Here is a 26,221-nt window from a genome sequence, read left to right on the forward strand (position 1 = left end):
ACGAATTGAACCTATAATGGGTTAGACCATTACTGTTAGATACTTCTGTTCACAATTTCTTTTGAGGTAATAACATGAATTCGATATTCTTTTCAAGTACATGCCTATTAATATTTTATAAATTATAATTATCATTGTATTATTATGACTGTGCATAATTTGCTTTAAAAAAATTGTCGCTAAATTTGCAGAAACTTTTTCATCATTACAATTATTAATTTGTCATTATAAAAAAAAAAAACAAGGATATATAGCAGGATACCTCTGTAGCCAACAAATTAGTCTCAAAAATAAAATACAAGTAGCAGAAGATAAGAACTTAAGCCTTTTTAAGAAATTCCATAACATGTGTGTTGAGAACACAAGATGCTATTCGGAAACCATGGAATCCAGCTCCTTTAGCCAAGGCCTTGTACTCTTTCTCTGTTCTCTCTTTTCCATTTGGGCTATGACACAACATGATAACATCCATTTGAAACTCACACCTTGCAGCTAAGTTAGAATCTGGGGTTTCTGGACTAATGCCTTCAGCCAAAATCACTTTTCCAGTGTCGTCAGGAAGGGAATCATAACAATTCTTCAACAATTTCAAGCATTGCTCATCATTCCAGTCATGGCATACCCACTACATACAAAAATTGTATTGTCATGATATTTATTGAAATCTAACATTTTAACTTGGTTTGACTCTTTCCAAATATAATCAATATAAAAACTTGAAAATGGACTGATTAGCGAATGAACATCTTCATATTAATAACATACCTTCATAAAAATGACGTCACCTTTTGGAACACTCACAAACATGTCTCCACTAATATGTTCCACACCTGCACCAAACACCCATATTAGTTCTATAATATCACGTAAAAAATGTGATAAATTATTTAACTCGTCTTTTAAAAATCCAACCAACCATTAAATTTTAGGTGACATGAAATACCATATTCACAAAGTCATAAAAAAATCAGTTAGGTTAATTTTTAAATTAACATAAAAATACCATATTATAAATTGTGTAAGATAAAAAAAAATCTTAATAAAAGTGATAGCAATTCATCAATTAAACCTTATTAGACCTTTATTTGATTAAACAAAACTTGGTGAGTAAGGAATTTTAAAATGACCAGTTCCCATTGATATTTTTTAGTTAAAAGACTTGCCATTTGGTCAATTTTTTTGGCTTTTGGGCCAAACTGGTCAACCTTTTCCAATTTTTAAAACGATGGGTTCAAGGTCGTTGCTTCCTGCACCCTTAATTGGCCTCCGGACTAATCAATCCGAAATGTAAAATTAGTTATACATTTTGGCTTTTGAACTGGCCAATTCGAAAGAAAATAAAACATTCCTGAAAGATGCAGGAAGCAAGTCTGGATCCAAGTAGGAAAACCCAACAACACTTCAAATTAACACCTCAGGCCCAGCAATAAATACAATTATTACATACAAATGATGCTACTATTAGCAAATTAATTATCACAGGAATGAGAATGTAAGAAAGATCCAAGTTAGAACACTAGCTTAGCTTATTTTTTAATTTTTTATAGTTAGTAGAGTCAATCTAAACTCGTAAGATATGGACTAAAAAGCACCTGTATAAGCTGGAGCTTCTTTGATGACGTGGGGTAAGTCAAAATTAACACACTTTGTGGTGGGATACTTAGAGGCAACCATATTAATAATAGCTCCAGTCCCACCGCCAACATCAACCACAGATCCAACACCCTCAAAGCCATTATAGGTCTCAAGAATTTTCTTCATTGTGATGCTAGAGATATCAGACAATCCCTTATTGAAAAGCTTGTTGAATCTAGGATTTGTGTCATGGAATTCAAAGGCAGTCATTCCATAAGCATTGCTGAATGGATGCCCACCCTCCTTAACTGAATCTGTCAAGTGGAACCTACAAGAATGCAGTCCTTTAAACTCTCTATCTAAGACTTCACTAATCACTAACCACTAATTATTTATAAAAAAAAAAGTTACGTTGCAAGTATATTTGATTTATGTTGCTGGCAATCTTTACTTTATAGTGACATATAAAATTATAAATATCATTACAAATTCTCATTTTTAGGTGACAATCTTTCCTTTAGAGGCAACATTATACGAAAGAACATATATGAGAAAAGGCTGGTATAGAACCAATTAAGGAAAAAATGACAAAATCGGTTAAGGTAGTAATTTTGATACGTACACAAGAGATGCGACTGAAAAAAGTAGATTGCATGATTTTTAGTATTGTGAAAAACATGAGGAGTCCAAGAAGGACATTGGAGCAAGTTATCAAGAAAGATTTATCCATGATGTTTTGGTTTTTAAGGGTGTTGAAAGACATCATGTGATCTATGTAGTCAATTCCACATAGTTGGATAAGACTTTCTTGTTGTATTACAAATTCTCGTGTTAGTTTATGGCAAATAGGTGATATGCAAACTCTCTTCTTTAGAGTGAAGTTACCTCTGACATCTAAGTTCACTTCATTGGCTAAAATTTTGTTGGCCTCTTTCTTCAAATATTTTGTCAAAATGGCAAAAAAAAATCCTAAGAGTTCTAGCTATGCCGTTTTAGTCATATGGGCAAATTAAGGTGATTATAGTTATTGAATTATTCATACTTAACATTTTATATCAATTAATGGGAGTTAACTGATACATCTAACTCCAGCCTTCCTAATACAATAAAATTAGAAGGGCCAGAAGAAAGAGCAAAAAAATTAAAAGAGTGTCGAGGAATAGTGAAAAACAATACCACATGTCTTTAAGGACTTTGTCATGTTCCATGAGAAAGTAAGCAGCCACAGAGACACCACCTTCATTGTTGACAAGGTATTTGGCTTTTGGGTGAAGACCATAGTGCCTTTCAGCCTTACCATGAGGCAGTTGATGGAGGGAGTATGTAAGTATGTTGTAGCTATGTGAGAAGGGGAAAGGTAAGCTCCAGGACCAGCCTTGGCTATAGTTTCTAAGATGCCAAGCTCCAAAGCTGACTTGAGAACCATAGAGACAGCAGAGGCACCCGCTAGTTCCATGCCAAACAAGAAGGCTTCTTCATCAGATACTACCTCCATTCTAAAATCATCACACAACACGTCTACAACGTATAAAATTACTAGTACAAAATTAACATAAAAGAGATACTACAAGTATTTAAAGTTTTTATGCTGCTTAAATTGAAACACAATGAAAGAACCCGAGAGAGGCTGAGAGATCGATGAAAGTGAGATTGAACCTGAGAGAGGTTCAAGATCGAGTTGAGAGACTGAGAGATCAAACAAAATTGAATCCAGACTAAGATGGAAAATGGAGTTTTAACAAAAACAATCGGCAGTGTCACTTCAGAAAATACAGTTTATAGAGAGAAAGATTCATATCATAGTTAAAGGTAGGTAAAGATAATAAAGCTGTTGGCTAATTTTATGGTTGTTTTAGCTTAATTGCAATGATTTTCTTAAAATAGTAGGTGTGTACCTAAACCAGTGACTATAGTATGCACTTGGAAGTCTATCTAAATCTGTGATATTGCAATTAAGCTGTTTGCTGATTTTATGGCCATTTAGCTTAACTGAGTTAGTTGCAATTAATGATTTCGTAAGGTACTAGGAGTGCCCTCCAAAGTCGTGAATGAATTAAGATGTAACTAATAGTAGTTAATCTGAGACTATCGTATGCACTTGAAACTACGCACTACTTTGCTGTCTACCTAAATCTCTGACACTGAAAATGATCGATCAACACAAGGCTGTTTTTACATTTTGCTAACGTATTTATTGCCTTGCCGACATAAAAGGGTGTGGCCACTGGCGCGCCAGCGAGGGTATGCATTACATGTCGTGCAAATTATTTATAGAACAATTCATTCTTCATTGCACCCGTTAGTTAGTTAGTTCGTTCCATTGCAAACAAGAAGGCTTCTTCATCATCTACACTTACCTGCTGCTTCTGATTCCCTCCCATAACTGCTTCCTCAATGTTGTTCTACCACTGCCACATATTTAGAAATTGTCTCGTACAAATACTTGGTTTCAACTTTTCTCCATACGTCATAAAGTCTAAAGGAGACACCATTGTTGATAAATGAAATTCTCATGATTATCCTATCTAACATTTTCTTAATAGTTCAAATGTACTCTTGTTTTCAATTTCATTGTGATATAAAAACTTTTTTTAGTTTGATTTTTACCCTTTTTAATTTTACTACCCCTCGACTTAATACCCATATTAACGACAGTGTATCTAATTAGAATTTGTTTATATTCAAATCTTTAAATTTAGAAGAACAAGAAAACAAGTGTTTTAGTGTTCAAACCAATAAATTGTTTCATTTGATAAATGTTTAGAATCATACCAGTATGGTAGCACAATTTTCTACAAACATAAATCTACATAAAATGTATTTTCTACTCAAAATATAATCTATATATATAGTGAGAGAGAGAGGGAGAATTTTATCAAATGTTCGCTTTTAGGTTCCAAATTCTTAAATTTATTTCACACCCCAAATAATGATTTAAAAGTTTTAACTTGATTTACTTTATTTTTAAATAAAAAAATAATTTGCTTAAAACAAGTTAAAATACCAAAATCACACATAATGTATCCAGTATCCGAACAAATATATAAACAGAACAACCAAACTATATATCATTATTCTAAAAAGAAAGAGTGTTTTTGGTCAATATAAACAGAAACATAAAAAATAAAGGTATCGAATAAATGAGACCAACAATGGAACTTTGGAGAATAATTCCAACCCACTTGAGGGTTATTCTTCCTCTACCTAACAAATTTTTTTTATACCTAATATATTTTTAAAAAAAATAACTTTATCCTTTTTATTTCTTTTTCTGTAAAGTTAAATTCGTAATTCACATGGGTTATACAAATTGTTAAAACATTATTTTATAAAATAATTTAAAATTAATTGTCTATGTAGGTCTTAAACATGTGATTTTTACATTATTATCACAACAATCTGACTAACTGAGCTATCAAACTAATTATGTTAAAAAATAATTAACATTAATATATATAATACTGAAATTTCTAATGTATATTTAATACACATATAAGTTTACATAATAAATTTTATAATAATCAATTTTGATCTAATAACGTAATTTTTATATATATAAATTTTTATTAAATCTATATGTAAACTTACATTTAAAATGTATATATATAAAAAAATATTATTAGATCAAAATTAATTATTACAAAAATTATTATATAAACTTATATGTATATTAAAAATATATTAAAAAATTAGTGATATATATCAATATTAATTATTTTTTAATATAATTAATCTATTAACTCAATTCATCTTTAACACCATGTTAATAATGTGAAATCTCATCTTTAAGAGATGGACCATTAATTTTAAGATATGCCTTAACTTTAAACATATGGTGGGCCGTGCAACATTGTCAAATGTCAATAAATATTAGCATATACTGTATGCGTTAATTTTCATTTTGAAATTCAAGTAATTTGTTCACCTTTTGGTATGGGCGTCGATTCCTACTGATTAAAAAGATAATTTTGGGTATATGCAATGGATTAACGACAAACTGTTTCACTAGAATCATTTCATACCAGTTTTTTTTTTTTTTACCAAACATACCAGGTAGGCAAGTAATATTATTATTTAATTTAAATTACCTGCTTCAGTCCCATTAGTATTTTGTAAATCAATATCAAAAAATTGCATTTGACTTTATTTTATGTTTTTGGTGAAGGACTTTATACGTCGCATTTCACTTAAGAACGAAATAGAAATTTCACTATTTCAGTAATAGTAATGATACTAGTGTAGCACATATTTGGGTGGCTATGAAAAGTGTAGCATGTTCTGCAATGATTTTTATTTATTTCTCTAGTGAACTACTTCGAGTACGTTGTAGTGTTGTACACGGCAATGTAGCCTTCAGATCCACCATTGTTTGAAACACAAGCTATAAATGCCAAAAAGAAATAGCATACTTGATATGGAATTAATGATGATAATGATTATCGGATTTTAATATATATTTTATGATATTTGTTTGATATTTTAGTTAATTTTAAACTTTGTTTTGAATGAAATTAATTTTAAAATTCAGTTTTTATTTTTTCTTAATTAGTTATTTTTTAATGAATTTTTTATAATTTTTCAATAAAAAATAGTATATCCTAATAAGAGCTCTAAAGGTCTAAAATCAACAAAAATTTCTGAAAGGAAAAATTGTAAAAACTGAAAATAAAAGCTAAGAAAATCAAGAATAAAATATTTTTAAAGATAAATTAACTGAAAAAAATAAGATTATTACTTGAATTAATTAAAAATATTATTTGTTTATAATTTTTTGTGATTATTTTTTTAATTAAACCTAACTACAAATTCTATAAACAAAAGGCTAAGACATTCATTGTAAAATAGTAGAAGGCCTGAGCAGTATTTAGAATTATATCTTACACTTTCATTTATTAGACATTCTAGATTTTATTGTATTATTTTTATGAGTATAATTCCTTCCACCTAAGAGAGGAAATGACAAATCTTATTTCGCTTTAATTCTGTCAATTCAATATTTCATCATGAGTTATTTATTTAGTTTCATACTTAATGTTTTTATTTGATTGGTCATCTTATAGATGAATATATAAATTGATTTGCGTTTTGACGAGCCTTATTGAAACCTCAACATGAATCAAGTACTTAATTAAGATGATCTGATAGAATAATTTTGATTAAACTTTGTTAATTAACATTAATGTTGATTATTTGTGTCAATATGTTAGTTTAGAATCTGAAACCATGCGAGAATTGTGGGAGCATACCTTATGAATTGGAGATGAACAAGAAAAATAAATAAAGAATTATGAAGTTACAATTGATTGAATGAATTTTAAGTTCAAACCCAAACATTCATGTGTTAAAATTGACGTTAACATTTAAGTCTAATATTTTTATCTTTACTTAATTATTTTATTGTCATTTAATTTTATGTTATTTATTTAGTAACAATCACAAAATAAAAATACTAAAACATAGTTCTTAATTAAATAATTATATAAAATTTTTCCTTTATTCCTTTGAAAGATAACTTAAATGATAATTCAATTATTACATCATAATTGAATCAAAATTGACCTATAAATTAAATCTAACAAAATAAAAGCCTAATAAATAGCAATCATATACCTGTTTGTTTTAGCTTTTGTGATCCACGTTTAATCCAAATTCACTCTAAAGCAACCTAAAAACAAATAAAAGTTATTTCATGGATCCACGTCCAATACCATTGGACACATCACCAAACATACTATATAACTACCGCATCCAAAGTCATATGATCTGAATAATATTATTTTCACTATATATTTTCACAATACTTTAACTTTTATACATTTTTTCTCTATCACTCATTATCACATCATTTTATCTTATTTTACACTTTTCTTTCTTTTCTTCCTATTCTTTCTATGTTTGTTTTTGTTGTATAAATTGTTAATGTTAATAAGCTTTACTAGATAACTAGTGTAGTACAAGTAAAGGAACTAAGATCCGAGAAAAAAGTCTAAAGGGGAACTTTATTGGGATACACACACCAGTGCCTTTGCTTTAACAATGCAGTATTTGGATATTATAAGAGTAAGTATTAATTTAGTTATTTTTAATTTGTATTATTTGTTAATTTGATACTTTATATTATAAAAAATAAAAATCAAAAGTAAAATATTTTGTATTTAAATAATAGTCAATTAATTTGTTCTATGTAATTAATGATATTGATTAGATTGTTTCTTAGAAGATCTACTATAGATAATTGTTTATTTTAAATTTATGAGACTTATAACGTCACATAAATTTAAAAGAAGAATTTGGGAGCCACGTCGACATCAAGAGGCCGGTCCAGCCCAATGTAGAAACGAAGCCGGCCCATGGCACAAGAAGAACCGCTGAGGCAAATTCTTAATAAAGAAATGATGCAATGCAACTGCATAACCCCAAATTATTCATATTGACTCCACCAATAAAACGATTAATAGCCTTCTTTTGTTTACACGGTATTAATGGCAACATGACTACTGCATTGAGTTTTAAATCACTGTTATTTCTCCTCACAAAAATTAACCAAAGTGCATTAAAACTCAGTGATTTGTACTTTTTGAATAATATTTATAAGTTTAATTTTCATTTATAGGATTTTTATATTATCATCTAAATATAAGTAAAACAAACTAACAAATGATAGCGAGAGAAAATATTTTGTCATATATAATCAAAAAAATATTTTTGTATGTTAAACTTAAATATAAATAAATTTAACTAATTTTTTTATTTGATATTATTGTTCTTAAAATACTTTTTTATTTAATTTTAATTACTTCTTTTTTATTTTTGATAACAAATTTTAATGAAAGATATTTTAAAAATAATTTTATTTTTAACTTAAAATTAATAAAATTAATTAATTTTTTAATTATTTTTTTCTATATATAAGTTTATGAAAAATATGCAACAAATAATCAATCGAATTCTCCGTCTGGCATCATAATTAATGTAAATAGAATTGGATCCCGAAAAAAAAAACAGGTTGCTTGAAACTTTTGCAGTGAGTCTGTTTGAGAATACTCAGACACCAGACGTGATTTGTTCCGTTTGGCGCTAGTGAAATGACGGGCCTACCAAACAGGCCCCACATTATGTCAGTTTTGCTCAAATCCAAACAATCATTTTGTGGGTCATGATGAGTGCAGAAATATATGTCAACAAAACAACGCGTCCTCACCTTTCTCCTTTTTCTATATTTCACTTTACTTTTAGTATTTAACCAATAACTAATTAGTATGGTTTAAGAAAGAAATAAAATCTGAGAAATATACGGGAATTGTATTTTTTTGCTTGTGTTGGGGATTCTTAAACTCGTGTTTTGCTATATCGGTGAAAATAATTTTATTATTTTTCTTATTTGACACGACTTATTATGTAACTATATTTAAATATTGGAAAATTTTCTTAACACTCTGCACGTTATCCTTCATTCTGAAGATTTGAACTATTCCTTCTTGCTGTTCATTTTGACTTTGTAAAACTAATTGCGGACAAGTTCATCGGTTATTTTTAAATAGTAAAGTCAAATGTTACTCTCATGAAAACTTGAAATTAATTGTTAATCTCCCAAGTTTACTAATATTTGAATAATAAATTAAAATCAAAGAACAAATTTTATTTTATATATAAAAAGAGAATTCTATAATAAGTACTTTACACAGAAAAAATACATAAATAACTAGAGAGATTATATCACAACAAAAACTATGATGAAAATTTCATGTCAAAACTATTAGGATATTTGTTTACTTAACTTTCATTCGAACAACCCAATGCGTGTTTGGAAAATTTTATATTGATTCAGTAGTTGATACAAGTAATTTTGGAAAATTTTCTTCACGCTTAACTTAAAATTGTTACCAAACATGTTATTAAATTTTCACTTCAATTTAAGGTTGATTCAATTGTTGAAGACGAATGAAGAAAAAAAAGAAAGAGAGATAACAAATTCGAATCCTTTTACTAATGTTTTTTAACAAAAAAACATTTACTTGATAAAAAATAATAATACTACATTCTTTTAAATATCATCACGTATTAGTATTCTCATACTAATTGATTACCAGTATAATGCTAAAATAATAAAATAAATAATATAATGATTGAAATAAAATATGCAATGTAAATACAAAAAAAATAATAGCACGAAGAAATAATAAAATTTTATCCAATGTAAGTAAAGGAAAAAGTTAATAAATACTTTAAGAATAAAATATAAAAAATTATAAGCTACAAGTTAATGTCTTGAAAAATATTTAAAAAATGTTTATCAAACGTATTTTTATCTCTAATATGAAAAAGTTAAAAATTAAGTAAAAATACTCACCAAACATACTATAGAGCAAGAGAAATATTGTTATTACTTTTTTTATTTATAATGTCAAGTCTAATTTTTTAGAAGATTTATTCGAAACTGAAAATTCAACACATGGAGGAATAAAAAAAATGGTGAGTAGCTAATAATCCAGACACTCTTACGAGGATATTGAAAACACCTTTTACAATATAACGTCAAGTCTAGATGACATTCAAAACACCTCTTACAAATTCTTTCCTAAAATTTATTATTATTCAGAGTGAGTTTTATGCATTAAGATAAAATAAAAAATGGGTTTGAAAAATATTATCTCTAATAAAATATACAATATAATTAGACATAATAACGAAATTGTGTATGAAATATTGTAAAAGGTATCCACAAAATATTACATACTCATTCTCATTAGATAATATATATTACATAAAAAATAGAATAATTTATTACACATATCGAATCAGTGTATGAAATATTACATACTCATTCTCATTTTTCAAAAATCGAATATTACCTACATCTGTATTCATCCCACAAAATTCTTTATCAAACTCATGACAAAGAAACGGTATCCACATATACAGTTTATTGTCATGACTAAATATAATTTATAATTCTTCAATATATATATATATATATATATATATATATATATATAATTTACAGAAATATTTACCATACTTTAAAAACATTATATTCACATTTGCAAGAAATATACACTTACATCACATCACTATAAAAATACTAAATCTCATCATAATTGTATAATTAAAATATCTTTATCGACATTTACATGTATACCTACAAATAAAATATTTTTAACTACTTTCAACATCGTGTACAGTAATGACATTTACTCACATTTCATTTATAAATCATGCTATGTCTTTTTTTTTCTTCTAATCATGCTATATCTTTTTTTTTATTCCAATCATGCTATAACTTAATACCACTATACCAGCACGTTTTTTATTTATTTATATATAAGCTATTGATAGTAAAACACTTTTTATTTTTTACTTTTTCCAAGTTGAAATGAGACGGTGCATGAAAATGCTGGTGATGAATAGAATAATCAAAACAATCATTTTCTTTGTGAAATTGTGGCATCTGAATTTTCTGCTTTCATTTTTATGCATAACGTGCAGTTAACAAATCAGAATCGTTAAAATAAAGAAAATGAATAGCTCAAATTCTATTATAATAAATTAAATTTAAAACATGAATCTAAGATGTGAATTTTCTTATTTTCATCTGTCGATTTAGATTTAATGATTACATTAATGCCTAAATTAACATTACACAAAATTAGTTTTTTACGCTTGTGCAAGGCTTGTATATCATCTGAACGGATCATCAATTTTCTTTTTGTTATTTTGATTTTAAAAAACCATAGTTAAAAATTAATGATTGTTTCTTGAATATCAAATAAAAGAAAGCATATCTATAATTAATTGTTGGCTTATTAAAGAATATGTCTCAAAATAATTATTGTCCTAAATTATTTTATACGGAAAAAGAAAAAATAGATAAAAAATAATAATTTTATAAAATTAATCTTATATTAATATTAATTTATTTATAAATTTTGTTGTTCATATATAAATGAAAAAATATAATAAATATTATATTGAAAAATTAAAATAATATTTTTTTAAGATTCTTTTTTACTTTACAATTATAAGACAGAAGTAACATCTATAAAAAAATACTTGTCATTTTGTAAAAAAACAAGCACCTATCATTCTTATTGTTGGTGATATTTTTGTGAACGATGCTTTGTATAAAATTTAACTTTAAATTCTTTTATTTTTTTTTTCTTAATTTGTTTATTTATAACAATATTTATCTTTTTGAATAAATAATATATGTATAAATAATGCAATTTTGTTTATAAGATCATCTAAGTATAAACTATAATTTATAATATACTTATTTTTATATTATTATTGAATCATAAGTTTATTCACTATCATGATAACTACCTCTAAATTTATAAAATCAAGATTCATAGTTGGTTGATATTCAATTTTTTAATATTCACAATAGATAAAAATTAAACTTAATATTTTTTATATATTTAGGTTGGAGGTGAGATATTTAAACAATTTAAGTGGAGTTTAATTTTAATATGTAAAAATTAAAGATAGATATGAGAAAAATTATAATAATTTACATATCTTAATCAACCAATTGGGCTACTCTTAATATTTATGTGGAGTTATATGTTTAAATCTTATTTTTTTAAAAAATATTTAATAAATATTAATATAAATAATAGAATATGCAATTATGCAAAATAGAAGTTTCAAGAATAAGACATTATCTTAAAAAGTAGAAATTTAAAAAGTGCATTTAAGTCATTTAAGATATTAAAAAAAACATCAATTATGCAGCTTAATTGATTGACTAGACAGTCAGGACCTTAATAAACATCATGAATATCTTCTTCTTTAACGTTCTAATTCTTTTAATTTTTTAATATATTAAAAAGGTGAAATTTAAATGAGTCCCCAAAAAATCAAAACACATAAACAGCCTAGCGTATGTAGCAGAGCGAAAGCCACTCACCAGCTCAGATCAGCCTATTTCTCCGTTCTCCGTTCTGTTTTTACACTCTTTCCGTGCAATTCCCCCCCCTAAATTTCTGGATTTTATTCTTGTCTCTCTTTCTAGTCCATTCTTTTGTTAGAACACTCTGATTACCCATTTCAGGACTTCACTTTTCCTCATCATGCCTCTCTGAATTTTACATCTATCTTAAAGGATCTGTAATTTTCCTGTTTTTTTTTTCTTTTTTTTTTCCCATTTTCTTTCCCACTTGTGTTTTCCTGGGTCTCATCTTATCTCTCTGTACCTGAATATTCAACCCCCTACCCCCCCTTTTTTTTTCTGTCCACAATTCACATTTATTAATTGTTTTCAATAGACTCACAGAAGAGATTTTTTTTAGCTCAATACATCAAAGTCTCAAGCTTCCTGGGGATTCGGAAAGGGTCTTAAAAAAAATTTCCCCTTTTGTTACAAGTTTTGAATCCAACCATTGTTTCACCCATTTTGTTTGCAGCCTCTCCTCACGTAATCTCAAGCACCCAGGTCCACAAAATGGACTATTTCACGGTTTCAGACTAGTGGGTAAGTTTTCTTATATGACAAGGTCTTTCCTTTTTCCAATTCAAAAGACAACCTAGTCTGAAAACCGAAGCCACGCCAAACCCCCTTTTGTTGTGGCTATCTTCCATTCTTTCTTGATCTGACACAAGAAAAAATGTATGGAACCAAAAGCAAAATAGACCTTGCCTTTGAATACCAATCCCAAGTTGCAGTTTTGAGGCCCAGTATCCATTCCAGAAGAGCAAATCTGACTGTGAAATTCCAAGACCTTTATGGGTTCACTGTGGAAGGGAATGTGGATGATGTGAATGTGTTGAATGAGGTAAGGGAGAAGGTGAGGCAACAGGGAAGGGTTTGGTGGGCATTGGAGGCCAGCAAAGGGGCAAATTGGTATTTGCACACAACCATAGGGCAAGGCAGTGCCCTCACATCTTCATTGAAATTCTCAGCACTGGCTAATGCTATAACTTTGAAGAAGTTGATAAGGAAGGGGATACCCCCAGTTCTTAGGCCTAAGATTTGGTTTTCCTTGTCAGGGGCAGCCAAGAAAAAGTCCACTGTGCCTGACAGTTATTATGATGATTTGACCAAAGCAGTGGAAGGGAAGGTCACCCCTGCTACCCGGCAGATAGATCATGTGAGCAACTCACCCCCCCCTTTTTTTTTCATGATCATCACACATTGGGTTTGCTTTTGAATTTGATTAGAAGTTTCTTAATTGTGGTTGTGGGCATCACCCTTTATTTGACAGGTGCTTGCAGGTGTGTGGATCATTTTCAAATGAATTTGATGCAGGAATTACTTTGTCTAGACTTTACATTGTGTTACTTGTGAAAAGATTTTCAGACAAAATTTTGCTGCAGATTTAGATGGATGATTGTGGGTGTGTTTTTTTGTTTTTCTTCCAACGAGCAAAACTTATTATTTATGAATGATTTGGAGAGTTAAGGAAGATCTAAGACTTGAAGCATTTCTTATCCCTATGTTTGTAACCTTTACAATCATAGGTTCTGTTAGCCATATTGACGTATCCCATTTAAATAATTTATATGTTCTTGAGTGCACGGAATTTAGGTTAGGAAAAACGAAGCTTTGAGTAAATGCTGATTAGAAAGAAATTGTAAATTGGGTGGTATTTGATACGGTTTGACATCAGGGTGTTTGATGTGATCCTTAAAATGGTGATTGGTTCTTGATTTTTGTTCGAGAATAATTTGAACTTGTCTACATGTTACATTGTTCATTATATATATTTATTCTGCTTCTAATAATTCTATAAGCATTTTTGCAGGATCTACCCAGAACCTTCCCTGGTCACCCATGGCTGGACACTCCTGAGGGACATGCTGCTCTCAGGCGTGTTCTTGTTGCCTATTCTTTTCGTGATTCTGATGTTGGGTATTGTCAGGTGGGTTTGCTCTGTCCTTTCATTTGTAGTTTTGACTCCCTGCTCAGTACATGAAAGACAATGTTCTGACTTGTTATTAAATTGAAATTTGATACTACCTATGTCTTGTATTAGGTATTAGGTATTTGAAAGGAAAATATCTTGTGTCTTTCTTTTTTTTTTTGAGACGATGCGTCTTACTCTTTGATTCAATAACTCTGCTTCTATTCTTTTTCTTCTGCAATTGGATATTCTATCTTCTATTAGTAACATGCAGGCCTCTGAATGCTTCCTTTCTAACTAATTAACAACATGGTGTGACTAAAGCGGGGATTAGTTTTTATGTTCTACCTACATTTGTTTTTCTCAATTGCTTCAGCCACTATATTTGATGTTTTAAATTTTTTAAGGCAGGTAAAATATAGCACCACAAAGTTTCTTCAGTTAAATTGAAGTTAACAATAATATGTGGTTTACTTGAAAATTAAAAAAAATAAATGCATACTTGGGAACATATTTTCTTAAATATTGACTCACTATAATATTGCTCCAGGGATTAAATTACGTTGCAGCATTGTTGTTGCTTGTCATGAAGACAGAAGAAGATGCATTTTGGATGCTTGCTGTCTTGTTGGAAAACGTCCTGGTTAATGACTGTTACACAAACAACTTGTCGGGATGCCACGTGGAACAAAGAGTGTTTAAAGATTTACTTGTTAAAAAGTGTCCAAGGTGATTTTATTTGATGTGTTAACTGTGTATCATATGTTTGTTTCTTAGTATCTTCTGAAAATTGTAGAAATGGAAATTCAGGATTGCTACTCATTTGGAAGCTTTGGAATTTGATGTTTCCCTTGTTACCACTGAGTGGTTCCTTTGCCTCTTTTCAAAAAGCCTGCCTTCCGAGGTTAGAGTAGTGCTGCAATAAATTATTCATTGAAATGCTAAATTGTTCCACATACTAATACTTCTTCCATGAATCAGACAACCCTTCGTGTGTGGGATGTTATCTTCTATGAGGGTGCTAAGGTTATATTTAACGTGGCCTTGGCAATCTTTAAGGTACCACTAGTGTAGCCTTTTTGATCTTTCTTGTTTTTTGGATAAAAACACAAAATATAGAAAGAGTTTGCTAGATTGGAAGGGATGTTTCAACAATTGTCACCCCCAATTGCAGATGAAGGAAGATGAATTAGTTATAACCCATCACGTTGGCGAAGTAATCAATATTCTGCAGATTACCACTCATCACCTATTTGATCCAGATGATCTATTGACAGTAAGACAACTTTCACTATTTCATAAGAAGTTTTGATGCATTTGTTGAATTAAACTTTCCTTGTGTTTGCAGGTGGCATTTGATAAGATAGGTTCCATGACAACAAATACCATATCAAAGCAAAGGAAGAAGCAAGAGCCTGAAGTGATGAAGGAGCTTGATCAGAGGATCAGACGGCTAAATTCCCTTAGAATGGAGGACAAATAGCATTTGCTTTTTTATCTTTTTTTGGAGGGGGGGGGGGGGGGGAGAGAGACAGAGAGTACGTTGCTCTCTCTAAATGTCGTCCTCTGCTGCCTCGAGCAGAATGCAGAATTTATGCATTACCTTAAATTCTTCCCTCCTTCGGGGCATGATACAACACAAGCCCTGTTCAATTTCAGGATGTTTGTAGGTCATAAAGTGTAAATTTGGATATGGACACATCATAAACTATTAATTTAATGTTATAATGTGTATCAACATCAAATTTCACTGCTGTGGTACTTCAATGCCCAACTCATTTTTAGCCTATTCAATTACTTTCTCTTGCTTAGTGCCTTTTGGACCAAGAATTTTTTAAGTTCTGGCAAAACACATAATTTTAATTGTTTAATTATTAAAATTAAGAATGCCAAGTGCTTGTAAAATTTTGAAACATCAACTAATGGATAATGGACTCAACATTGGTTGGTTGCAAGTCGCCACTTAGGTGCTTTATTTAATCGGTATTCTTGATTCAAGGGATTAGTTTAATTGGAATGTTTGGTTAAAGATGAAAGGGCAACATCAACTTACACAGGAATGATTTGCATTTGTCATTTGGTAGTTGAATGACAAGAAGAAGCTCATAGCAAATATCAAATCGCTATTGCTTTACCAAGGCTGAATAGGAAAGTAATGAAATAACAAAATGACTTATTACGGTGTGTATGAATAAATGCGATCACGTGGTGTATGGTTGAGCATGTCGGTTTCAATGAAAAATTAGAGATGGAAGGAAAATTGAAAATGTTGTGATGGGTTCATGAGTTGTAAGCGGTGAGGCGGAACAGCTAATTTCCGCCGACTTTATAAGATAGGAGAATTTCAAAGTATTTTAACTGATAATTTTTAACTAATAAATTTTTAGTTGCATTGAAGCTTGGGATGAGCAAAACCCTGCTAGAGAGCATCACTGGCCAATATCAAAGCATGAGTCAGTTTTGGTTTTGGTTTATTGCATAACAGCCACAAAACTTGGAAGTGATGACCTATTTATATACTACTATATTTATTCCTAGTATTTATTTTCAACATATATAGCTTAAAATTTGTGGCATTGTTAGTTGTAATTCTATTTATATTGTTGATATTAATAGAATTGCTATCTCGCCAAAGTTACAGCTTGGTGGTAATCCCCCAACCAAACCAGCGCAAAGGTCAATGATAATAATTTTAACTAATAAATTCTTTCTTCCTTTGTATCTTCAAATTTGAATTGTATATTAGAGTTTTTAAAAGTATGTTTTAACTTTTATTTTGCTGTTTAACGCGTCACGACAGCTGAGCTGGATTTCAAGGCAGTGCCATTTCGGCCTTTCTTCACTAGTCATGTAACTCATGTTCTGGTGCAATTTCTCCCCCCACCCCACCCCCCTCTTTTTTGTTTTTTGTTTTTTTTACTTTCGGGTAATCAAATTGCCTACTTCAAACATGCTATGATTTTTTTAATTCTTGTCTTAATTATCCTAACAAGCTATGCTAATCAGTATTTCAAATTTCAATAACAAAAAAAAACCTACTTCAAGAATGCGAGTTAAAGAATGAAAAATGAATCTTTTATTAAAAATATATAATATTTAATATTGCCACATATTAATATTATTATTTCTAATAAAATCTTTTTATTCATTAATTTCTTAACCAACATATTTAAAATGCTCACTAGCATGATCGTAATAATAATAAAAAGATCATATGATGGACTTAATTACTCCTTTTCATCTAACGATAATGTTGATTACAATGATATGAGATGAGTTTAGATGAAGACATTAATTTCTGAGTGTAGTTTGACTATATATATATATATTAATTTGTTAATTTTTTGTTTATACGTGAGTTTACAATTATTTTGTTATCAGTTCTTGAAACGTTAATTTGTATGTTGATGTGTTTGGATCAACCATCTAAATCGGTTCAGTACTTCTGCTCAATAATGACGGACGAAGAAAGTTGCAAAGATCAACAAAAGGGCAGAATATTTGTGTTTTTATAATAATATTAGATGATTACTGTTACTGATATATGAAGCAAGTACACCTCTTTTGACTGAAGTAATATAATTCAGGCACATCTTTCTTTCTTATATTTTAACATTTTTAAATATCAAACATTTTATTAATAACATAAATTTTTCTCATTTTTTTCTTCCTATCACATCCTATAATCTATCATATCAATATTTTTCTTTCTTCTCTCTATCTCTCTTAAAGTGTCAATTGATTATTGATTTTGGATGTTTAAAAACTTTTTTCCTATTTGATACTCGTTCAACATGTGTCAAAACATTTTTCAATAGCGTGTTTGGGATGGTTGTAAGATGAGTAAAAATCAATTTTGATTTGACGGTAAATATGAAGCAACACATTGCTGCTTTGGAAAAATCTTGTTTTCAGGTAGTTTTGAGGTAGTTACCGTGATTTTAAAAATATGCAAACATGTTATATAGGAGATGTCAATCAAATGATTTAAGTGAAATAGATGAAATGAAGAACTACTTGAGATGTTATCTTCAATAAAAAGGTATTACCCGAATGAAATTGTAATATACAGGTGAATCTTAGGCAATAAAAAGTCGGGATAGCACTTATTACATAAAGGACAGTAGAAACTTGCCTTAATTATTTGAATGTGTGAACAAGACTTGAAAAAGTTCTAATGAGGAAAGTAAATCAAATGAAGGATAGTCGAATCACTAGAAATGAGATCTAGAAAAATGATAAAATAAAACAATTAAAAGATTTGGTCAATAATTTGTTTATAAACATGATTAACAAAAAATTACGCTACATAGTTAACTCCAACTAGTAAGAAAATGCTTTGCTATTGTTGTTGCGTTGTTTAATGCGAGTGGATGTATAATGTTACTATTCTGCTGGCTATATTGGCAACCAAGTGAAGAAAAGAAACCAAGAATAAATCTGCATTTCGAAGAAAACACAAAAGTTGGCATAAAGGTCTCCAATTGCTATAGCATCAACTACATGTATTATACTTGAATCCCAGACTTGAAATAGAAAAACCACTTACATGAAGTGCATAATCATTACTGGTTCAGTTCATCCACTTCAACCCGTATCTGTATGCACGCATTAAGAATAATCTTAACAATCAGACCGAAAATAAAATGATGCCTTCCGCCCACATTATTATTGGGAAAATTTGCATGCAATTTTCATGAAAGAATATGCCTAAGTACAAAAAAATTCTAAAGAATAATTTACAAGATCCTTCTATTATCTGTGGTTTTTCATAACAATAAGCTTTCTTTCGAACTGGGAACCAAGAGGTTGGCATCTTCCTTTTGCCCTATAAACAAAAATGCGTTTTTTCCCGCTCATTCTCCATTGAGTATGGTTTGCTTCAACCTTACTAACTTAAGAAGAGCTAGCATTCTCCGAAGTTGTATCATCAATGGCTAAATTGGATACCTCGTCCACTACATCTGTTTCGCTTTCACCATCTACTGAAGCTTTAGGCGATGCTTCGGGGGTGATGTTTTCTTCAGGTTTCTTCAGGCTCCAATACATGATGCTAGCAGTTAAAATGAGTATCATCTTCTGGTTGACCTGTTAAGGTTAAATGCATAATAAGCTAAGAGTGACACAAAATTTCTCAGCCAAATAAATGCAAGATTAGTGAAGTATGTGGGCAGGAAGCTCAATGAACAAATATATTTAGATAATAGAAGAAAAATGCTTTTCCATATACATTATTTATGTTTAATAAATGACAAGCTCTCCGTTATATCCACCAGATCAATTGTTAAAACGTACCATTCCAATTTTAAGATTTCAGAAACATCAATTTCTAATCCTATAAAAGCATATTTATTGGAAACAAACTGCAACCAATTAAGTCCATACTCCCCTTTTCATAGACAATTACCAACAAAATTATGTTTAACATCAACAAACGTACCTCTATTATGTCCTCAGGTAACAGGAAAATGGAACACCCTAGTTTTCGGGCAACACTGATTATGTATGTTGCATTCAACTTCTTATCTTCATCTGCAATTCATATGACAAATTTGACCATTTCAATTGTTGCTCATAAGATAACATATTCACATCATATTAATGTCAATTGTCAAATATAATGCTTAATGTGAAATTAAAGAGTTGCAAGCAGAATTCTAGCCAGCACTATTTCTCAACAGAATGACAGAGTTGACATACCAGTCTCCCCTTTAGTAACAAGACTCCAGTTGACAACCCTTGGCTCCACAGCACTCAAAAGCTCAAGGAAGAAAACGCCACCAGAAAGATTCTTATCCTGATGAAGCACAACACATAAATATCAACAATGAGTTGTAGTCCAACATCAAAGCAACCATCATGTACACTGAACAGTCCTTTTCTTCATTCAAAAGCCTTAATAAAATTACTTTTAGTACTATTGATAACAGATAGCCTGTGATTTTTCTCCCAATATGAGCAGTGCAAATGTTTAAGACTGATGATTGTTATAAATAAATGTCGAATTAAGAGTAGCAAGAACTATATAAGCACACATGTACACACACATAACTCAATAGGTGGTTTTATACCTTGAAACTATCCATTTGAGAAGTTCTTCCTGCTCTTTTCACTTTATTGTTTGCCCAGTTTAGAATATCAGCATCAGTAATCTCTTTACCTTGTGAGTGCGATCTCAAATTTCTCAGAAGTTGAAGCATAGTAAACCTCATCAGCTGCCACAAAAATGCTGGGGACAGAAAAACAGAGATGAATATTCCCTACATATCATGGGGGAGATTTTTAACAAAATAATGACAAATAAAAATGTTAGAATATAAGAGAAATATCCAATAATATATGTTTTTGCTTTTAGTCATAATTTTTTTTCTATCGTTTTGGTCCCTCATTATTCCAGAGTGTGTAGTTTTAGTCCCCAAGTTAAGTGAATCAAGATGATGAGGCTAACAGTGAGCCAAGCCATAATTGCCACATGGCTTTATTTTATCCAATATCCATTATGCTACCACATCATCACTGCCCATCCCCCATATTTTACACTTCATCTTCCAATTTTTTTTCAACTATTTCGTTCATTGAAGGATCAGAAATAAATGTTGAATCCTATCAATCTGATAGGATAATCGATCTTCCTATTGGGGTGGGGAGAAACAAGAGACATTCTTGAAGAAAGTTCAGATCTTGTCCTCCTTTTGGAACTTGAACTTGGTGGTGTCCACCACAAAAAAGGAAATGGCACCCTTGTTGCTGACCTCGAAGTAGAAGTTTGGTGGATAAGGATAGGTGGAGTTGAGACTTAGGTTGGAACTGCAACCATACAGCCAAAAATGGAGGCCACTGTTGTGAAGATTTCGTTAAGAGGACTGTTTTTCGTGCATTGACAAGTGAGTGATTTGTTCAAAGTTCACAATGCGAAGGGCAACAGGGTGGGATGGGGAGGCGTGGCACAATAAAACAGATGATGCATTTTCTATAGCCACACGAGACAAATATATCAATCAACATTTAACAGACCCCAATTGATGTCGAGGACCAAATGTCATCAGTTTGGAACATTGGGGGACCAAAGAAATATGAAAAATTGTACTATTGGGACCAAAAAAAAAACTTGCAAAAATATTGAACTAAAAACATATTTAAACCTATTTTCACTGTATCGCTGAGTAATTTAGAGGTCTTGGATTATCTCAAGATTTCCCTATTTCCTTATATTTCAAGATTTGTTTCCTTATTTAATTAGGACCACGATCATTGTATTACTATTTTTTTTTTGCTGAAAGTAAGGTATCCCTATAGCCGAAAGCCATAAGACTAATCCTTAGAGGCATCCAATCATTGTATTATTATAAATAAGGGTTAGAGCTTTATGTTTTGTACCACATATATTATATATCTTGATTTGTATAACATGAATATGCGCCACAGAGAATATTCTGATATTCCTCAGCAATAAATCTCAAGAACATATCTCGGCTATTGATTATCTTCAGTTGGCAGATTTAACTATAGTGTAGAAGCATAAAAAAATGTGTTGACCCATCAAAATATCCAATGAATGAGGAAAAAACAGAATTCAAGCAGATGTTAAAAGAGAGGGAACCAACCACACAATCATAACAAATTTCTAGCACTAACAAATCATCACAAAGCAGGGAAAAAATGAAACTCACCCAATAAGAGCTTCTTATTCCCTTGTACAATATCATTACCAGCAACATTCACTAATGAAAAGTTTAGTTCCTTCCCAATCTTTATAACTTGGTTGCAGTTCTCAACTTTCCGAAACGGCATCTTTATAGGAGGCTTTGTGGCCAACTTCCAATTGACAGATGCAGGTGAAACCTTGTCAAGAACTTCTAATAGAACCCATCTGCGGTAAAGGAAAATCATAACCAGTAGTTAAGATCAAGGAAAATTTCAAAAGAAGATGTAACTTAAAAACAAAAATGATAAGAAAATGGAGGACACAGATGATGAGCCAAATGAACAGTGGAAAACTCACCCATTTCTGACATCCTCAAAAACATTATTGACATAAGTGGCAATTCCAAGACTGTTAATCCATAGTCTAAAGCATCGTTCTTCCCGAGATGTCTCTGCATCATCAGTCATCATCTCAGCAAAGGACATTTTCTGGCTGTCAACTGTTGTAAGGCCATTCCTACAAAAGTACAAGTAACAGGGATTTTTGGATTTATATAAATGAAACTCACAATCTAAATCCGCTCAAGATCCATCCTGTACTGTATACATTTTCTAACTTAATAACTTTCACTAACCCTACTTACTTGTACCTAACAAATGAATCAAACTAGCGAGATCCATTACTTATTAGTTATTACTTAGAGGCCTATTTAAGGATGATCATAACAAATAAAATGCATACGCTTAAGTGGCAATGTTATATGATATAGGAGCCACATCCATCCAAATTCATAGAAGGGCAGAAAACAGCATGGGTTCTTGGAAGCATATCCCAAAAGATTCTTATTGTTATATTGTATGAATTTACAATGAAATAATTAGCACATTTGCAACCCCTTAAAAAGAACCATACCTATGCTGGAAAATTTGAGCAACAAATGCAAGATTAAGATTAGGTGACCCCTCCACTATGTCCTTTGGAGTGAGGTATCTCTTGCAATCTAATTTCTCTGCCTGCTCAAGAACCATGTTTGCCCTTTCTGTTGGATCACTTGTGGCTAGGGCAGATGGACCTGCCACTTCTGGGGCAAGAGCATTAAGCAAGTAAGCATAAGCCTCTCCATCCTGCAAAAAGAAGATTATTGTAGATATAATAGACTCATGCAACTTAGAATCATATTATATCTCTTTATGAAAACATTTGCCATGCACATAAAAAACTAGCCACACAATGATTCAGCAATTGGCATGATGTAGGGCAATATAGTGAATCTTTTCCTTTGAAACTTGTAGATGGTTGTCAAGGCCAACAGAATATAACAAGAAGATCCACAATTTTTTTACTGATTTAAAAATACTGATTTAAAAGGCACAAAAATCAAGGCAGTGGTGTGCATAATAAAAGGTTGTTAATAAGGAATACTGGATAATATTTCATCCATGTCCAGAATTATTTCTATTAGAGTAAGTCAGCATACAAAGTAAGAATTTCCCTCACCTTTAGGTCAGAAGAGAAGTTTGTAACTTGTTTCTCATATCCAGCTTTCTTCAAGTGGAAATTCATCCATTTCAATAAGAGCTTATCAGGTGCTAAACTGATAAGCTCCTCCACATCCTGCCAGCATGTTAAATATAATATAGAGGTTTATTTCAATCACATTTCTGACATATGAAAAGTAAAGAAAACCATTGTACTTGTAAATTACAAATAAGAGGAATAATATTATCCAATATCACCTTGTCATCTTCCACTAATTCCACAAGTTGAGGAGTTTTCTTCAGATTGAGATCAGCTAACAATTGAATCTAATGTTGCCACCATAATAAAAAGTTAAACAAATAAAAAAGACAGCATAAGTTTACATGTCTTACCAATGAAAATGGTGTCAACTTCCTCATCTGAGTTCCATATTAAGCAAGGAAAAGGGGGGAAGTTTCAGTAGTTTACCTTGATTACTTGTGAAATCAAACCAAGTACCAGATGGGGCTACAAATAACCAAACAGGAAAATTTTCAAAAATGAGTTAAAGTCAGTCAAATAAAAAAAAAAGGAAACTGGAAACATGGAGAGGGACAAAACAAGGATTGAACCTACTCTTCCTTCAATTAAATCCTGTGTACCAATATTAACCACCGTGCACCCAATAGCCTTGGCCGAATTGAGGCCAAGGGTATGGTTCTCATTCCTTTCCCATGGATTAAGAACCCTTTTTGTGTTAATAGCTCGATCATCTATGGTCCCAGGAACAGCAATATTAATAAGCTTGCTGCAGCAATAAAATAAACAACAAAGTCAGGGAGGAAAAAGGGGAGACAATATTTTTTAATTAGCTGATATTGAGTCATGAACATCTACCAAAGAAGGACTCCATCTTTTGCAAGATCAAACAATGCATTTGTTGATGGATCAATTGGAAGAAACTGACTCATGAATTTATCTTCAGCCAAGTAGTTGTTAATATGTGCAACATAAGACGCTTTCTCAGATTCATTAATTGCATGATGAACAGTTGTTGTAGCTGCCTTCAGGAATGAAGAAGAACTTTTTGAACCACCATCTTTAGCTATTGCTCGGGATTGAAGATTTAAATGTGCCTGCCATCCAATGTCACTGAATAAGTTGCTAGGTCCAATATAAATATAATTAATACCTATAAAAGTACTCACAAATCGTGGTTTCATGTTAGGTGCATATATATGTGAAGAGTCGAGGCAATTTGAACATCAAATGACATCATAGTGTATATTTTCCAATAATTTCTTTGAGAAAGCAATAAACAGACCATTCTAAATACATACAGTAAAAGTTAAATTAAGAAACACATGAACACATAGGAGGAATTCAGAAACCATGCCTTAACTTCTCAGGGGGTAAAATAAAAATAAAATAAAAAAAACAAAAACTCACCCTAAGGAACGACTCAAAATCAATCTCTTCATCCATGTTCTGATATGACTCTGCCAAGGCATCCTTAATCTCATCCTCGGTGAACAGTTCAGAGAAACCCTTTAATTTCTTAAAAATAGGTGGCAAATTTCCGACAGTAACACGTCCCGATTGAGTCCTTTCCGACACATACTAGAAAGAACGTAACAAACATACACAATGCGTGTTCTGAGTCCGAGATTGTGGTGTCGAAGAAAAAAAACATCAGAAGAGAGGAAGAAAGAAACATACCTTGGATTTGAGGGTTCGAAGTTCGACTTGAGTGAACTGGCTCTGAAGCCATTGATCAGAAACAAGGACGCCGACAAAACTAGACATGTTCGACTCGGTTGGAGAAAAAACAACAAACACTCGGAACAACACTGAACCAACACACGAAAATCAAACGTTTATAAGCCAGTAGAGATAACAAATTTGTTTTGAAATAAATCAACGATGCGTGAATATTTAAATTACACCGATCCAACAGTAGATTGCGACAAGGCTGGCACGAAGCGATTGGGAAAGGAGAATTGAGAAAACGTACCTGAGAAAGTCATAAAAGGAGAGCGAGATTAAAAGGCTTCGTCATCGTATTTGCGTGGAGCTTCTTATTCTTCAGAGAAAGAGGCTTGTGTTTGTTTGATTGTGCGAAAGAGGAAGAGGAAATGGGGTGGGGAGAAAATAACGAAAGGACCCGCGAAGACGAAGGGAATGCAACGCAAATACTATCAAATCAAACGGTACCAATACCAATACAATGCTTTTCTTTTTTTCATTCTCTAGCACCTTAATTAAGGTACTAGATTCTCTAATGATACTTTTAAGTTATTTCTATAAATTTTGGTTTTTTAATTATGAGATTAATTTTTCTTATTATTTCTGCCTAATAATATATTTTATATTTTATGAGAATCAAATCAAACTCACATTCTTTCTTATAATTTATAGTATGTTACTAACTAAGATATACCTATTAAGTTTTTTTTCTTTGTTATGGTCAAATGTCAGTTGCTAATTACTAAATCATATATATCCCTAAATATTAAACAAGAATGACATGTGGCACCAATTCAGAATCCTTCTTATTGTTTTTATCTATTTTGTTTTGTTGCTTTTTCACAACCAAAAAATATCTCATCACCGTCTACAGTTTTTCCGTCGTTATAAATTATTATATAAAATTATACATATGTAATGTTCTTAATCTCGTGCTATATTTTACCATAAAGTA

At 30.9% G+C, this 26,221-nt stretch overlaps 2 protein-coding genes and 1 pseudogene across 2 annotated transcripts; 1 reads left to right on the forward strand and 2 right to left on the reverse strand.

Moving 5' to 3' along the window:
• Positions 1-162: 162 nt before the first annotated feature.
• LOC100802981 (caffeic acid 3-O-methyltransferase-like) lies at positions 163-3,461 on the reverse strand (annotated as a pseudogene).
• Positions 3,462-12,415: 8,954 nt separating this feature from the next.
• Positions 12,416-16,162, forward strand: LOC100804947 (TBC1 domain family member 2B). Its single transcript, XM_003545565.4, has 7 exons — positions 12,416-13,664; positions 14,319-14,435; positions 14,968-15,146; positions 15,228-15,321; positions 15,399-15,476; positions 15,592-15,693; positions 15,766-16,162. Exons 1-7 carry the CDS (start codon positions 13,182-13,184, stop codon positions 15,898-15,900), a joined length of 1,188 nt encoding a protein of 395 aa, XP_003545613.2. The 5' UTR covers positions 12,416-13,181; the 3' UTR covers positions 15,901-16,162.
• Positions 16,163-19,059: 2,897 nt separating this feature from the next.
• Positions 19,060-25,747, reverse strand: LOC100818651 (fimbrin-5). The gene is made up of 15 exons (XM_003545581.5): positions 25,535-25,747; positions 25,240-25,370; positions 24,970-25,140; positions 24,418-24,656; positions 24,157-24,328; positions 24,010-24,048; positions 23,799-23,867; positions 23,560-23,676; positions 22,975-23,186; positions 22,420-22,578; positions 22,088-22,287; positions 20,489-20,646; positions 20,118-20,214; positions 19,858-19,949; positions 19,060-19,505 (listed from the first exon to the last, which is right to left on the reverse strand). Exons 1-15 carry the CDS (start codon positions 25,545-25,547, stop codon positions 19,314-19,316), a joined length of 2,061 nt encoding a protein of 686 aa, XP_003545629.2. The 5' UTR covers positions 25,548-25,747; the 3' UTR covers positions 19,060-19,313.
• Between the last annotated feature and the right edge of the window lie 474 nt (positions 25,748-26,221).

The sequence above is a fragment of the Glycine max genome, chromosome 14 (genome assembly GCF_000004515.6).
Source record: "Glycine max cultivar Williams 82 chromosome 14, Glycine_max_v4.0, whole genome shotgun sequence".
NCBI lineage: Eukaryota > Viridiplantae > Streptophyta > Magnoliopsida > Fabales > Fabaceae > Glycine > Glycine max.